The sequence below is a fragment of the Pinus tabuliformis genome, chromosome 3_2 (assembly GCF_031772625.1).
Source record: "Pinus tabuliformis cultivar Carrire ecotype Pingquan chromosome 3_2, CPIR1, whole genome shotgun sequence".
In the NCBI taxonomy this organism is placed as follows: Eukaryota; Viridiplantae; Streptophyta; class Pinopsida; order Pinales; family Pinaceae; genus Pinus; species Pinus tabuliformis.
Window position 1 is genome coordinate 1,276,573,426 of NC_142302.1, and position 14,064 is coordinate 1,276,587,489.

At 39.8% G+C, this 14,064-nt stretch overlaps 1 protein-coding gene across 6 annotated transcripts in view; it reads left to right on the forward strand.

The window, feature by feature from the left end:
• Positions 1–14,064, forward strand: part of LOC149185398 (uncharacterized) — a 147,213-nt gene that overhangs the window by 56,142 nt on the left and 77,007 nt on the right. For 4 of the 6 annotated variants that reach the window (XM_089419095.1, XM_089419091.1, XM_089419090.1 and 1 more), the window contains exons 4-5: positions 6,385–6,501; positions 6,645–6,698. The exons of the other annotated variants lie outside the window; for them this stretch is intronic. In XM_089419095.1, coding sequence (XP_089275221.1) covers positions 6,385–6,501; positions 6,645–6,698 — 171 coding nt within the window. The remainder of the gene's footprint in view (positions 1–6,384; positions 6,502–6,644; positions 6,699–14,064) is intronic. 6 annotated transcript variants of the gene reach the window in all.

Genomic DNA, 14,064 nt, shown 5'->3' on the forward strand with positions numbered 1-14,064 from the left:
AATTTTCAAAATAAAAAATCTAAAAAATATAAAATATGAGAAAATAAAATAAAAAATTTCAAAAGGCATAAAGGGATTTTGGGGTTTTGTTTGGTCTTGTTTTATGATTTTGATCATTTAAAAATAAATCTAAAAAAAAATAAAAATTCAAACTATTTTTGTCACATTTAGTCTTAGCGTGTTCACCTAAGGAATTGTCACGTTTATAATTTTGGTGTATTTTTGTGCTAAGACTAATTTTTGAAAGAAAAATTTTCGTGGTATTTGACATAGTTAAATGTGCTTAAATTATTATACCTAAGGATTAACTATTTGAAAGTGGTGAATCATTCCTTGAAACTGGTTAACGTTTAAATTCTGTGTTTATTTAAAGTCTTTGATCTTTTGAGATTTAATTGCTAGAACCTTGTGCATCTTTTTTGAATATTTTGCATCTTGTAACGACCTATCTATAAATATAGAGAACGCAAGGATAATAGTGGGCATACGATGCATGCATATGATAGCTACATATGCATGTGTCGCATACACCGCACTAGTATTATATACTAAATTAACTATAAGTGCTAAATACCATGACACTTCTTTGAATAGAGGTTCTACTCATCCATCAATATTGCTTAATGTATGGGTAAATATTAAAAGAGGACTATATAAATTATATATTCCAGATTGTTGATAAAAATTATATTAATAAATTAATAAAATAAATTTTAAAATATATATAAGAAATTAATTAAAAGGGGCACTAAGTATAAAGTTATAATGTTTATATTAAAAGAATACTTTAATAAAACACAATGTGATATATTAAATCATAAGACATATATACGATATAATGTTTATATTAAAAGAATATTTTAATAAAACATAATATGATTTATTAAAACATAAAACATATACCTACGTGACCTTTAAAAGAGATAAGGGAGATGATATGTGACATGGAGCGTGTCACCAGCAAACTGAGCGGTGGGCTGCAGATGGAAGAGCGGCCACCACTAAGCAACGGGATAAAAACCACGGAACAGAGATTTAGAGGGGACGCAGGGGAAGAAATTCGGAAGGAGGAGGAACATCATCTACTGAAATCATCCACAGGAAGAGCTTGAGTTGTTCTGAGGTTCTGGGCACGGGGGAACAGTCGGCTTCTACTAAGAGGCTTACTGGATTGAGCAGCCAGGTTCTGCTCAGTTTGGCTGGGTGGATTCGGTCTTTTGGTAACTGTAGCAACGCAGCTGGAGGCATCTTCAACCACAGGGGCACAGGTAGGTACCTCAACAGTTCTGTTAGTTGATTTTGTAAGATTTCAGGAAATTGTTTACAGGTTCATGATATAAATCCCTTTACTGTATTTGCATTTGTTTACGGTCTTTACACATCTGGTGAAATTAATCATTGCTTGGATTATATAATGCTTGTTACATGTTGGATATTTTGTAAATATTTTCAAGCAATTGTTAAATTACTTCATAAGCAGCAGCAGCTAATTAATTACTTGGTTTTCATTAACTCCATAAGGCACTGGTATTAATCATTTTTAATCAAATTATAATCTTTGCTGAGCCTTAATCAAGTATTTGATTTCTTCGCCGTGTCTCCCAAACCAGCTGGTTCCCGGTTGGTCTTCCTTTATCCCATAGGGTCTACCCCCCTTAGCCTAGGGAGACAGCTTAAACGGAGAGATCAGGGATCAGGGTGACAGCCCCCGGTCTGAGCGTTGTCGTAGTGCTTAGACACTTTGCGCGACAACATTTTTTGGCGCCGTTGCCGGGGACCGATTGATTGGGCCTGGGCTTTACGACATTCATCATTCAGCTTTCATCTTTCTATCATTCATTTGAGCCGGCAACGACAACATTTTTTGGCGCCGTTGCCGGGGATATTTTATTCTTGGCGCTTCAACGACATTTTATCTTCATTCTTCTTGGGTCATATTGTATCTCATGAAGGAGTTAAGGTAGACCCTACCAAAATTAGAGCCATTAAGGAATGGAAAATTCCCACATCCATAAAGCATTTGCGCGGATTTCTTGGGTTGACAGGGTATTATCGCAAGTTTGTTAAGAATTATGGGAGAATAGCAGCACCTCTAACGACATTATTGAAGAAAGATGCATTTTCATGGACTCCGGAAGCAACAAAGGCCTTTGAACATCTTAAAGAGGCAATGTGCCAAGCACCGGTCTTAGCTACACCGGACTTCACAAAAACCTTTATTGTGGAATGTGATGCTTCAGGAAATGGAATTGGTGCTGTTCTAATGCAAGATGAAAGACCCATTGCTTTTGAAAGTCGTCCAATCAAGGGAAAGTTTCTAAGCAAAGCTATTTATGAGAAGGAAATGTTGGCAATACTCCATGCACTTAAGAAATGGCGACCCTACCTAATGGGAAGACACTTCAAGGTAAAAACAGATCATGATAGCCTTAAATACTTTTTAGAACAAAGATTATCCTCTGAAGAGCAACAAAAGTGGGTCACAAAGATGTTGGGTTATGACTTTGAAATCATCTACAAAAAAGGGAAGCAAAATGTGGTGGCAGATGCACTCTCAAGGAAGGATGATGATGTGGAAGCATTGTTGTGCGCTATTTCTATCATCCAACCAGATTGGATAAATGAAGCAAGGGAGGAATGGAAGAATGACGAAGAAGTGTGGGCACTTATTCGAAAGCTACAACAAGATTCCAGTACGTCTGATATATTTAGCTGGAAAAATGATTCGTTATGGTATAAAGATCGCTTATACCTCTGTAAGAATTCCCAGCTAAAACAAAAGATTCTTATGGAATTGCACACTTCTCCCTTAGGAGGGCACTCAGGATTTTTATGACATATCATCTTTATAATTTTTACCGGCAACGACAACATTTTTTGGCACCATTGCCGGGGATATTTTATCCTCGGCATTTCAACGACATTTCATCTTTCTTCTCTTTCATCTTTTCATTTGAGCCGGCAACGACAACATTTTTTGGTGTCATTTGATCTTTTCATCGCCCTCTCTTTCGTCATATCGTTTAATTGTACCTTTAGCACCTGGACTTCTCAGTTCGTTTCTTGTTTGGGTGGCGACTCCATTTCTTTTCATTTATTTTTCCTAGACAAGAATCCTCCCTTATATCTGGTTGTTTGTTGCCTTTTGGATCCTAGAGTTAGATTCATGTTCAAGTGGCGACTCCACTTCTTTCATCTCTTGATTTTCTTGAGTAGAGATCTCTCTCTATCATCCATTTGGTCCCTCATTATTCATCACGGATTATTCGTTTACCTCGTGTCATTTTACTGATGTTCTCCATGATATTCCGGAAGTGGCCATTTCTAAATTGTCTTTGTTCTCGGGTGGTGATTCAGTCGCTGTTAGAAAACATTTATGTAGGTTTACTTGTATAATGCTCATATATTGTAGTTCTTCTCAGTATAATCATGAAGATGTCAAAATGCGTCTATTTGCCTTTTCTTTGGAGGGTGATGCTTTGAATTGGTTTAATAGTTGTCCTGGAGACTCTTTCACTTCTTTACAAGACATTGTCAATGCTTTTAAAGATAGATATGGTTATCAAGATAGCTCGCCTTGTGCCCCTAAAATTGTGCAACATAATGAAAGTAATCTTATGAATGGCTCGTCTGTCGATGAAAGATTTCAAGACAATTCTTCATATCAGAATGTGCCATCCACCTATACCGTTGCAGATCAAATCCATGATAGTGGAAAAGCAGGGACAAATTGTAAAATCAGTGTCGACAATGAAAGGGAAAATTAGAAGCAAATTATAGAAGAACTAATGCGGCTGGTAAAAAATATGGAGATCAATCAAGAAAAATTTGTAACTGATTATGCCAATGATATGAGAACTTTATACACCCACCTGGAAAAGCGAGATAAGGAAATGGAAACCATGAAAGCTAATCATGATAGGGAAATTAATTCTATGCAAAACAAGTTATTAACTATGGATGAAGAAATGACTATCATGACATTTGATTATAATAATCAGTTGGCTACCATGCAAGAAAATCATAAGAAAGAGATAAACTCTATGCAACATTGCTTGATGACCATAAAGGAAAAGAACGATAAAGTAATAAAAGATATGGAAGAAGACCATGCCAGGGAAATCAGTGCTATGAAGGTTGAACACTCTAGCCAGATGGATGCCATTACAATACAGGTACAAAAATTTCAACAGCGGTCAGAGGATGAAAGAAACCAGGAAACGTCGACAGATCAGAAGCCTCCTTATCTGCTACAACAAGCTCCATCTTATTATGAGGAGGTCATGGTTCGAACTTCGATTGAAAAGTGGTTAATTGAAGGTGATCCAGATAAAATTAAAAACAATAAAATATCAGATGCAAAATGAAGAAAGACATGTTCTCATATCTTACATACTTCATCTGAGGGTTTTGAAGCAGAATGTTCTACAAAGAAAAAACGCAAGAGAAAGAGAACGAGAAGGTGATTTAATACATCAGATAGCTGTAAGCAGCTTGATTTTTGGATAGGAAAAAGTCCTACCGTATGCAGAATTGGACATGGCACATCCGAGAAGCAGCTGACAGATTTGCCTGAAAGCAGACAAATGCTCAGTGTACACTATATTGAACGCATCTGATGCCATGGGGCATCTTCTGTATTTCTAACCCTACTCCTTGTCTTTTCAGCATTTTCATTTCTGTCTTAGGATTAGATTTATTTTTCATGTTACTAGATAGTTAACAAATGAAGAGCTTATATCTTTCCTCTGCTTAATGTTATATGATGATTTTTGGATGGACACTAATGTTTTGTTGTGTGTTGCGTGGATATAGATTCTGGATTTTCACATTGCTACAATGCAGCAACGTGTCCCCAAATAGAGCTAGATGTTGACCACTACGTGTCATACCCATAGCAGTACACCCCATTTTTTAAAGAAAAAGGGATAGCGCTTGATCGATGTGTCCGTGCCATTCGACTATCATCATCAGCCTATTCATGTTATTTTGTGAACCCAGTTTGCATGTGTAAATTGTAAATAATCTGAGCAGATCTGTGTCATATATGTAATTGCCTAGGTAAACCTAATCTTCTAGTGATGATCTATGTTCCAGAAGGTTTTTTGTCGCACCGACCCATGGTCGGCAGAGTTTTCCTTCAACCTAACCCCAAAGCTGGAATGGATTTTATCATTAGATTGTTAGGGGAGTCCTAGTGTGCTAGATCGAGTCTATGTAAAAGTGACTTGGGAATAATCCTAACTATTTGGTTAGGTTATTTTATTACAAATTGCTTGATCTGCTAGATTATATTTGTGTCGCAGAACTGGGTAGTCTATGAGGGTCTATGTCAAATGGGTTTTCCCCTTTGAGATGTAAAAATGTAAAAATCATGATGTAAAGTGTCTTGAGGGTTAGAAAAATATTTTATACCCTCATAAGTCCTAGGTCCTAGGTATTTTTAAATTTTCCAAAGGTTAAATTTGATGGTCCTTTAAAAAATTAAATTTTAAAGGGTCTAGGGACTAAGGTTAAATGGTTATTTTGATAAATTTTATGCCCTTGGTCCCTAGGGTCAAGTCAAAGTCAAAATTTTGAGGAAATATTAAATGATAATTTCGAATTTCCTCATTATTTTAATTTCGACAGATGAGATTAAAAGATTTTTTGATCCTCTTCAACGGTCGAGATCGCTTTGAGAAGGGTCACTCGAACTAGCCTTTGGGAATTTCTTCTTTAAATAGGAGGTCAGTTGTCCATTGAGATCATTCGATCTTTGAGTCGTGTGCTAAGGAAAGCTCTCTTGTAATCCTTTTTTCATGTGCAATAAATAAATACTTTGGGGTTAATCTCTGCTGGTGTTACTCTTCATGGGAATGCTGTAAGATGTTTTATTTTCTTGCATAAGATTTATTTTCAGCCATTGATGTTAGCTTATTGAAGAGTGATTTAAACACAGGTATCTTGTTTGATCACTAGGGTTTGAATGATAGTTTAATTTCTGAATATAATGGCAGGTATCTCCATTAGATCTGAATTTCACTATTGTTTTCTCTCTCTATGTTAATGGTTGAATTAAGCTGTGCAGGAAATCCTTGATTTTGAGTTTATCGGGCGTTCGGGGAAGTTCTCGGCTGAACCAGCCAACTCCCGGATTGCATTTTTTGAAGAGCCCAGCTGGTTTGATCCCGGGCTTATCATTAGAATTTCTGTTCCGGATGCATGAAGGGTTTTCTGAAGCACCTCATCTTAATTTTAAAATTTTAAAAATATGTGTGGAATAATGACAGATCTAGCTGCTTAGAGCCTTTAAACTGTTAATATTGTAATTATTTAGATGGTTTCAGGGTTTTTATTGTTTTTTGCATATTTTGTTTCTGGTGTTTGTTTTTGTCATTGCAGGTTGTAGATCTGAAGGTGAGATTCAATCTTGAAGCGAGATCTAGGCTCTGGAGGGTAAGATCTGGCCTCAGGATCAGCTCTAGCAGGAATATTTGCTTCAGAACCAATTTTTTGCAGGTGTACGTTTCTGTTGTTCAAGGGTTTGAAAATCTGGAAAATTTTCTTTAAACTGTTAATATTGTAATTATTTAGATGGTTTCAGGGTTTTTAATTTTGTTTTTTGCATATTTTGTTTCTGGTGTTTGTTTTTGTCATTGCAGGTTGTAGATCTGAAGGTGAGATTCAATCTTGAAGCGAGATCTAGGCTCTGGAGGGTAAGATCTGGCCTCAGGATCAGCTCTAGCAGGAATATTTGCTTCAGAACCAATTTTTTGCAGGTGTACGTTTCTGTTGTTCAAGGGTTTGAAAATCTGGAAAATTTTTATAAGGGTTCACAGGATTTAAAATTTTTATTAAGTTTTTTGGGGAATTTTGTCATCTGTCTGCTACTGCCTGCTGTTGCCTAGGGTTTTCATTTTCATTAAAAATTTTCGAATTCTTTTTAGGGCCTGCAGTTTTTTGCTGCTGCCATACATCTGGCCATTTTCCTTTACGCAGTCATCCTCAGCTTCAACTCCCAAGTCTCTGCTCTCTGTGTTGTTTCGAAGAATCAATTAAAATCGAGGGTTTTCTTAATGAATCTGCTTTGCAAGTGGATTTGGGCATCATAGAACAAAATCAATATCTTTTTATGAAGTGAAACCCCTGCTTGTTGCACTTAAATCCCTCATTAGATCTGCAGCGTCTAGGTTTTTTTAGCCATCTCATCACAGCTATGCGCAGTAATCATTTCCCCAGTCCAACTCTCTCGCCAGCAAACACAGCTTCATATCTGCGTCTTTCCTACCCTTCTTCGTCCACCTGCAAAACACATAAAACATCGCACTGCTCCATCTGATCTGTATTGCCTCTCCAAACCTGCAAACGAAATTGTTGAAAGCCTTCCTTGCTCTACGCTGCTACACCTCCCTGATCTGCAGCTCCCTTTGCCCTCCCACAGTAACGTCTCCTCGCTTCTCTGCTTGCGTCCTGTTCCATTCTTCCCATAGCCGCCATTGCCAGCGTCCTCTGCGTTTTGCTACCTGCATTTTCCATTTTGCGGCCAACTCCATCTACGCTGCTCGTCAACCCTCCTTTGCTATCTGTGTGTGGTTCCTTTCTTCCTCCACGCAAAACTGTGTATCTGCCTCGTTGCCCACGCCTTCACCTGCAGTAAACCACATCTTCAAACCGTTCGTCCATGCCTGCCCACGCATCTCTGCACCTATGGATCCCTCATTATCCACGCTGCCTCATTTCCCTGCACGCATTCCTCTAACCTCCCATCAAACTCGCCTCACCTTCATGCATCACCTCTGCGGCATTCCTTCAACTGCTGCCATTCACAGCTCTAGCTCTCCTTTCTCACGCTATTCCCGCAACCATCTGCGTGCATCTACGTTGCCAGAAATCTGCGATCTTCCTTACCTCGTTCGCCGTCGAACTCTCCAGGCCTGCACACAATAAACACACACAACACAACTTCGATATTTTTTTTATGTGACGATTTCATGCTTAGGGTTAGCATAAATTTCATTTCATTGTAAGCTATTTAAATTTCATTATGGTGTTGCTATTTAGCTTAGGTTTTAATTTAGATCTTTTTGGGCCTCTTTGTTCACTGTTTTTTTAGGCAGGTAGCGTTATTTTTTGTTTTCATGAAAAGTGTTATGTTTTGATTTAATTAAAATCATAAAATTCTATAAAAATTTCTAAAGGTTAAAAATTTCTTTTTATTTTTTGAATAAATAAAAAATCATTAAAAAATCCTATTTTTTTTTTTAATTTTCAAAATTAAAAATCTAAAAAATATAAAATAAAAAAAATTTCAAAGGCATAAAGGGATTTTGGGTTTTTGTTTGGTCTTGTTTTATGATTTTGATCATTTAAAAATAAATCTAAAAATATAAAAAAAAATAAAAAATTTTCAAAATATTTTTGTCACATTTAGTCTTAGCATGTTCACCTAAGGAATTGTCACGTTTATAATTTTGGTGTATTTTTGTGCTAAGACTAATTTTTAAAAGAAAAATTTTCGTGGTATTCGACATAGTTAAATGTGCTTAAATATTTATACCTAAGGATTAAGTATTCGAAAGTGGTGAATCATTCCTTGAAACTGGTTAACATTTAAATTTTGTGGTTATTTAAAGTCTTTGATCTTTTGAAATTTAATTGCTAGAACCTTGTGCATCTTTTTTGAATATCTTGCATCTGGTGAAATTAATCATTGCTTGGATGATATAATGCTCGTTACATGATGGATATTTTGTAAATATTTTCAAGTAGTCGTTAAATTACTTCATAAGCAGTAGCAGCTAATTAATTACTTGGTTTTCATTAACCCCATAAGGCATTGGTATTAATCATTTTTAATCAAATTATAATCTTTGCTGAGCCTTAACAAGTATTTGATTTCCTTGTTGTGTCTCCTAAACCGGCTGGTTCCCAGTTGGTCTTCCTTTATCCCATAGGGTCTACCCCCCTTAGCCTAAGGAGACGACTTAAACGGAGAGATCTGGGATCAGGGTGACATCCCCCGGTCTGAGCGTTGTCGCGGTGATTAGACACTTTGCGTGACAACAGGTTCAACTCATATAAGTTTTATTAAGAATTTAAATAATATTCACAATCCACACCTAAGGTTTGTAAAAAGTAAAAACAAACAAATAACACACGCTAGTAAATCTAAGGAGTCAAACCATGCAAACAAACTTTTCACAGTGAAATCACTAGTTGGTGATGAAATCCAACGTTGTAGAGATCAATGTGAAAAGTGAATAAAGATAGAGTGGGTGGAACCAGTTACGCTGACAACCTGCTTAATGAACACAATCTGGTGCAAGTAACTTCACTTATGCCATCTCGAGTGAAGAATACCCTCCAAAAAGGTCCAAGTGAGTCTAGCCAACGTCTGTTCTAGGTACAACAGAGACTTCCCCTCCACCGTCACCTTGGGTAATAACCCTAAGATTATGGTCTCTAAGGTTACCACTTATGACAATTTAACTTGGGGGGATAGTCACAGATCAGATGTACACACAAGGGCAGAGTAACAAAGCTCAATCCCCTTGAAAGTTTTTCAACATGGTTAATTTGAGGTTTACCTTCAAGTGACTCCCAAGCACCTTTCGACACTGTTTGTAATACATGTACATGACTCTACTGTAACCAATGGAGTGGGGTCGATCACTCCACTAGTTTCGATATGATCTTGTACTTAACTCCCTTGTTAGAGGAGCTTCCCAGAGCCAAACTGTAATAAATGGATTTACTCCCTATCGCAAGATTCTAGTGTTTGTTTGTAGCTTTGGAAAGTTAACTCACTTCCCTATTCCAAAGCCCTACAATCTAATCTAATGTAGGTGGAAAGAGCCCTAAAATAATAAAAATTCTAATTGATTTTATTAGCGCTGTTTTTTTTTAAAAGTTGTTACTTACTCAATGGGTAAATGGATGTGAAACTGATGGTGTTATGACCTGACTCAAAACTTTAATGCAATTGAACATGATATTGTGATCTTTTCATTTCGATGAATTCTAGCTAAAGTAAGGAGAGAGGTTCTTCTTTAAAATATCAACTCCAGAATGCACCACTTCTAATTTTCCAATGCAATTCAAAGCCCTAAGTGCCAAACCATGCAATGTAATCTATGCACAATTTGCTTGAAAACTATGCAAATGTAATCTATGCACAATTTCCGTTCATGTTATGAAAATGAGAATTCTAACTATGCAAATGTAATCTATGCAAGAGAATTCTTCAAAACAAACATAAGATGATTCCAAATCAGTGAAAGAACAACATGTTAATTTTAGGTATGTTCTATGCTTAGAGCAATTTATTTCAATTTTCACAGTTAGCTCAATATCTTTTCTAGATTAGCAATCACATCAGCATTAAAGTAAACTGCAGATAGAACATAAACATAAATCGCAGAAGACAAGCCAAGACAAGAGGACACAATATGTGGCACTAGCCAGGGACAAACCCCAATGTGGGGAAACCCTTGATCAATTCTTCTTCTATGTTCTTCAATAGTTCAGTAGAGAGAGAGAGAGAGATAGTACATTTACATCAGAAGTCACCATTTTGACTTTCTAGATAAGAGAATAGATCATCTCTACACGAGATCAGTTGAAGACATGTTGCTTCAACTGATTCTCCAAGGTGACTCCTTCACCTATCATTGTGCTGCATCTTGTCCATGTGCTGCACCTCACCATGCTGCACCCATCATTACTATGCTGCATCTCATCATGCTTTACCAATCATAACTGTACCCATCACTGTACTGCATCATGTACCTTTGCGTCCCAATGTGCTTGCTGCACCATGCTTGCAAGTTGCCACCATGTGCTTGCTACACCTTGCTTAACATACTGTCCCTAGCATGCTTGTTGTCCTTAGCATGCTTGTTGTTGCATGCTAGCTGTCCCTTGTATGCTAGCTGTAACATTGCATGCTTGGTGTATTTGCTGCTAAGTACCATACAATTGTCCCAATGTTAGTTAGCTGTCACTTGCATGGTGCTATCCTTCGGAGATAGATGCTTCGGCTGTTTCGGCAATTCTCGGCAGTTCCGACAGTTTCGGCTATTTCCGACAATTCTAGTAGTTCCCGACAGTTTTGGCTGTTCTCAACAGTTCAGGCAGTTCCCGACGGTTTCGGTAGTTCCGACTCTTCCTGACAGTTCCGGCTTCTGCGCTCTGCGTCAGCTTTCCCGGTAGTTCCGGCAATTCCTGGTAGTTTTGGCTTCTGCCCTCTGCATCAGCTTTCCCGGTAGTTCCGGTTTCTGCCCTCTGCGTCAGCTTTCCCGGCTGTTCCGGCAGTTCCCGACAGTTATGGCAGTTCCGGCTGCTGCCCTCTGCGTCAGCTTTCCCGGCTGTTCCGGCAGTTCCCGACAGTTCTGGCAGTTCCGGCTGCTGCCCTCTGCGTCAGCTTTCCCGACTATTTTGGCATTTCCAGTTTCTGCCCTCTGCATCAGCTTTCCCGGCTGTTTCGGTAATTCCTGGCAATTCTCGCAGTTTCGATAGTTCCCGACAGTTTCGGCTTCTGCCCTCTGCATTAGCTTTCCTGGCAGTTTCGGCTTCTGCCCTATGCGTCAGCTTTCCCGGTTGTTCCTGCAGTTCCCGTCAATTCCGGCTGTTTCGGCTTCTGTCCTTTGCGTCAGCTTTCCCGGCTATTCCGGCATTTCCGGGTTCTGCGCTCTGCGTTAGCGTTCCCGGCAGTTCCCGGTAGTTCCGGCTGTTTCGGCTCCTGCCCTTTGCGTTAGCTTTCCCGACTATTCCAACATTTTCGGCTTCTGCACTCTGCGTTAGCTTTCCCGGTTGTTTCGGCAATTCCCGACAATTCCGGCAGTTCTGACAGTTCCCAGCAGTTCTGGCTTTTGCCCTTTGTGTTAGCTTTCCTGGCAGTTCTGGCTTCTGCCCTCTTCGTCAGCTTTCCCGGCTGTTCCGGCAGTTCCCGACAGTTCTGGTTGTTCCGACTTCTGCCCTCTGCGTTAGCTTTCCCGGCTATTTCGACATTTCCGCCTTCTGCCTTCTGCGTCAGCTTTCCTGGCAGTTCCGGCTTCTGCCCTCTGCGTCAGCTTTCCTGGCTGTTCCGGCAGTTCTGGCTTCTTCCCTCTGTGTCAGAGTTCTCGGCTATTCTGGCAGTTCCGGCGTCTGCCCTCTACGTCAGCTTTCCCGGTTGTTCTGGCAATTCCCGGTAGTTCTGATAGTTCCGGCAGTTCCCGGCAGTTCCGACTTCTTCCCTCTGTGTCAGCGTTCCCTGCAGTTCCGACAGTTCCCAGCAATTCCGGCTTTTGCCCTCTGGATTAGGGCAGCGTTATCTCTTAGGATCTGTCCTCCTACTAAAACCTAAAGACAAGTAGAGAGGAAGAGATCCCAAGTGTGTTGAAATGACTTGAAGGCCACCTCTATTTATACTAAAACGTTGAGCATAAGTGGGGTTTATTTGGTTGCTGGCCGACCTTGATGAATTGTCCCATAACACAAATAAATTCATATCTCCATGAATACTTATCGGAATCGGATAATCTTTAGATCAATCTTACACCTCTCGATGAGAGGGATCCAAGAAAAATATCAGCTTCCATTAATAAGATGACCCACATGGAGTTTGGCCCTAGTTGCCAATTTTAACACTCCCTCTCAACTACGGAGAACTCCATCCATCGATCCATATGTCCGACTATGCTATCTCTGCCATCAGTGCCCTGCACTGCTCTGCTCTGCTTTGCTTTGCTCTGCTGAACCATGAAGAAGAAGAATTGATCGAGAATTTCTCATACCATTCTCTACTGACCCGAAGTCAGTTTCATCTGAAGAGAGTGTGTCACATCACTCTTATTGGATCGAAGTCAGTTTTATTGATCCCAGATCAATATCACAAGAGAGTGTCTCAAACCACTCATACAGATCCCAGATTAGTTTCATTGATCCCAGATCAATGAAGGTCATCCTAGCATAGGGAGTACGGTAGATACAATGATGCGTCTGTCGATAGTACTACTATTGTCCCTAACCCCATTTCCCTGCTTATTGATCAGATGAGAGGTACTTCCCATGAGTCACAGACTGCATGGGTAGGATGCCTTGACAGGAGAACTAATCATCTTGTCCACAGGAGAACGAATCATCCTGACCCACAGTTGCCACGGGAGAACTAATCATCTCGGCCCACAGGAGAACTAATCATCCTGTTCCACAGTTGCCACAGGAGAACTAATCATCCTGGCCCACAGGAGAACTAATCATCCTGTTTCAAGTTGCCACGGGAGAACTAATCATCCTGGCCCACAGGAGAACTAATCATCCTTTTCCACAGTTGCCACGAGAGAACTAATCATCTCGGCCCACAAGAGAACTAATCATCCTGTTTCATAGTTGCCACGGGAGAACTAATCATCCCGGCCCATAGGAGAACTAATCATCTTGTTCCACAGTTGCCACGAGAGAACTAATCATCCCGGCCCATAGGAGAACTAATCATCCTGTTTCACAATCGCCACGGGGTATCACAGGGGAAGGTTGAATCTATCATCCTGTACATAGCGCACCACCAGAGGAGGGTGAGTTGCCCTGTGGTCGTATGTTGCTCCAGTAAGTACCCCAAGCCCCCCAGAGCTCCCAGAGCTCAATGCATGCAACATGCAGGACCCTTATAAGAAGGTCTCTCAATGACCCCAAGTCGTTCGGGAAAGTCCCAGATTTGACCTTTCCCCGAGGCTTTGACAAAATGTCTGCGACCTGTACATCAGTCTCAATGCAATGGAGCCTCCTCGCTCATCGACTTACCATATCCCAGATAAGGCAATATTTGATGTCTATCTGCTGGAGGAATCATCGAATACGGGATTCCTCAATAATCGAATCCCCCCTCTGGTTGTCACAGAGAATCGCAGTGGTATTCATCATGTGTACAAACAACTCACTTAAGAGCTTCTGCAACCATGCAACTTCACACGAGATCATACTCGTAGCTATGTATTCGGTCTCGGCGGTGCTTATAGCAACCGACTTCTGCTTCTTGATCATCCATGATATTGAAGCAGAATCCAAAGAGAACCAGCACTGGGAAGTGCTCTAGTGATCCTC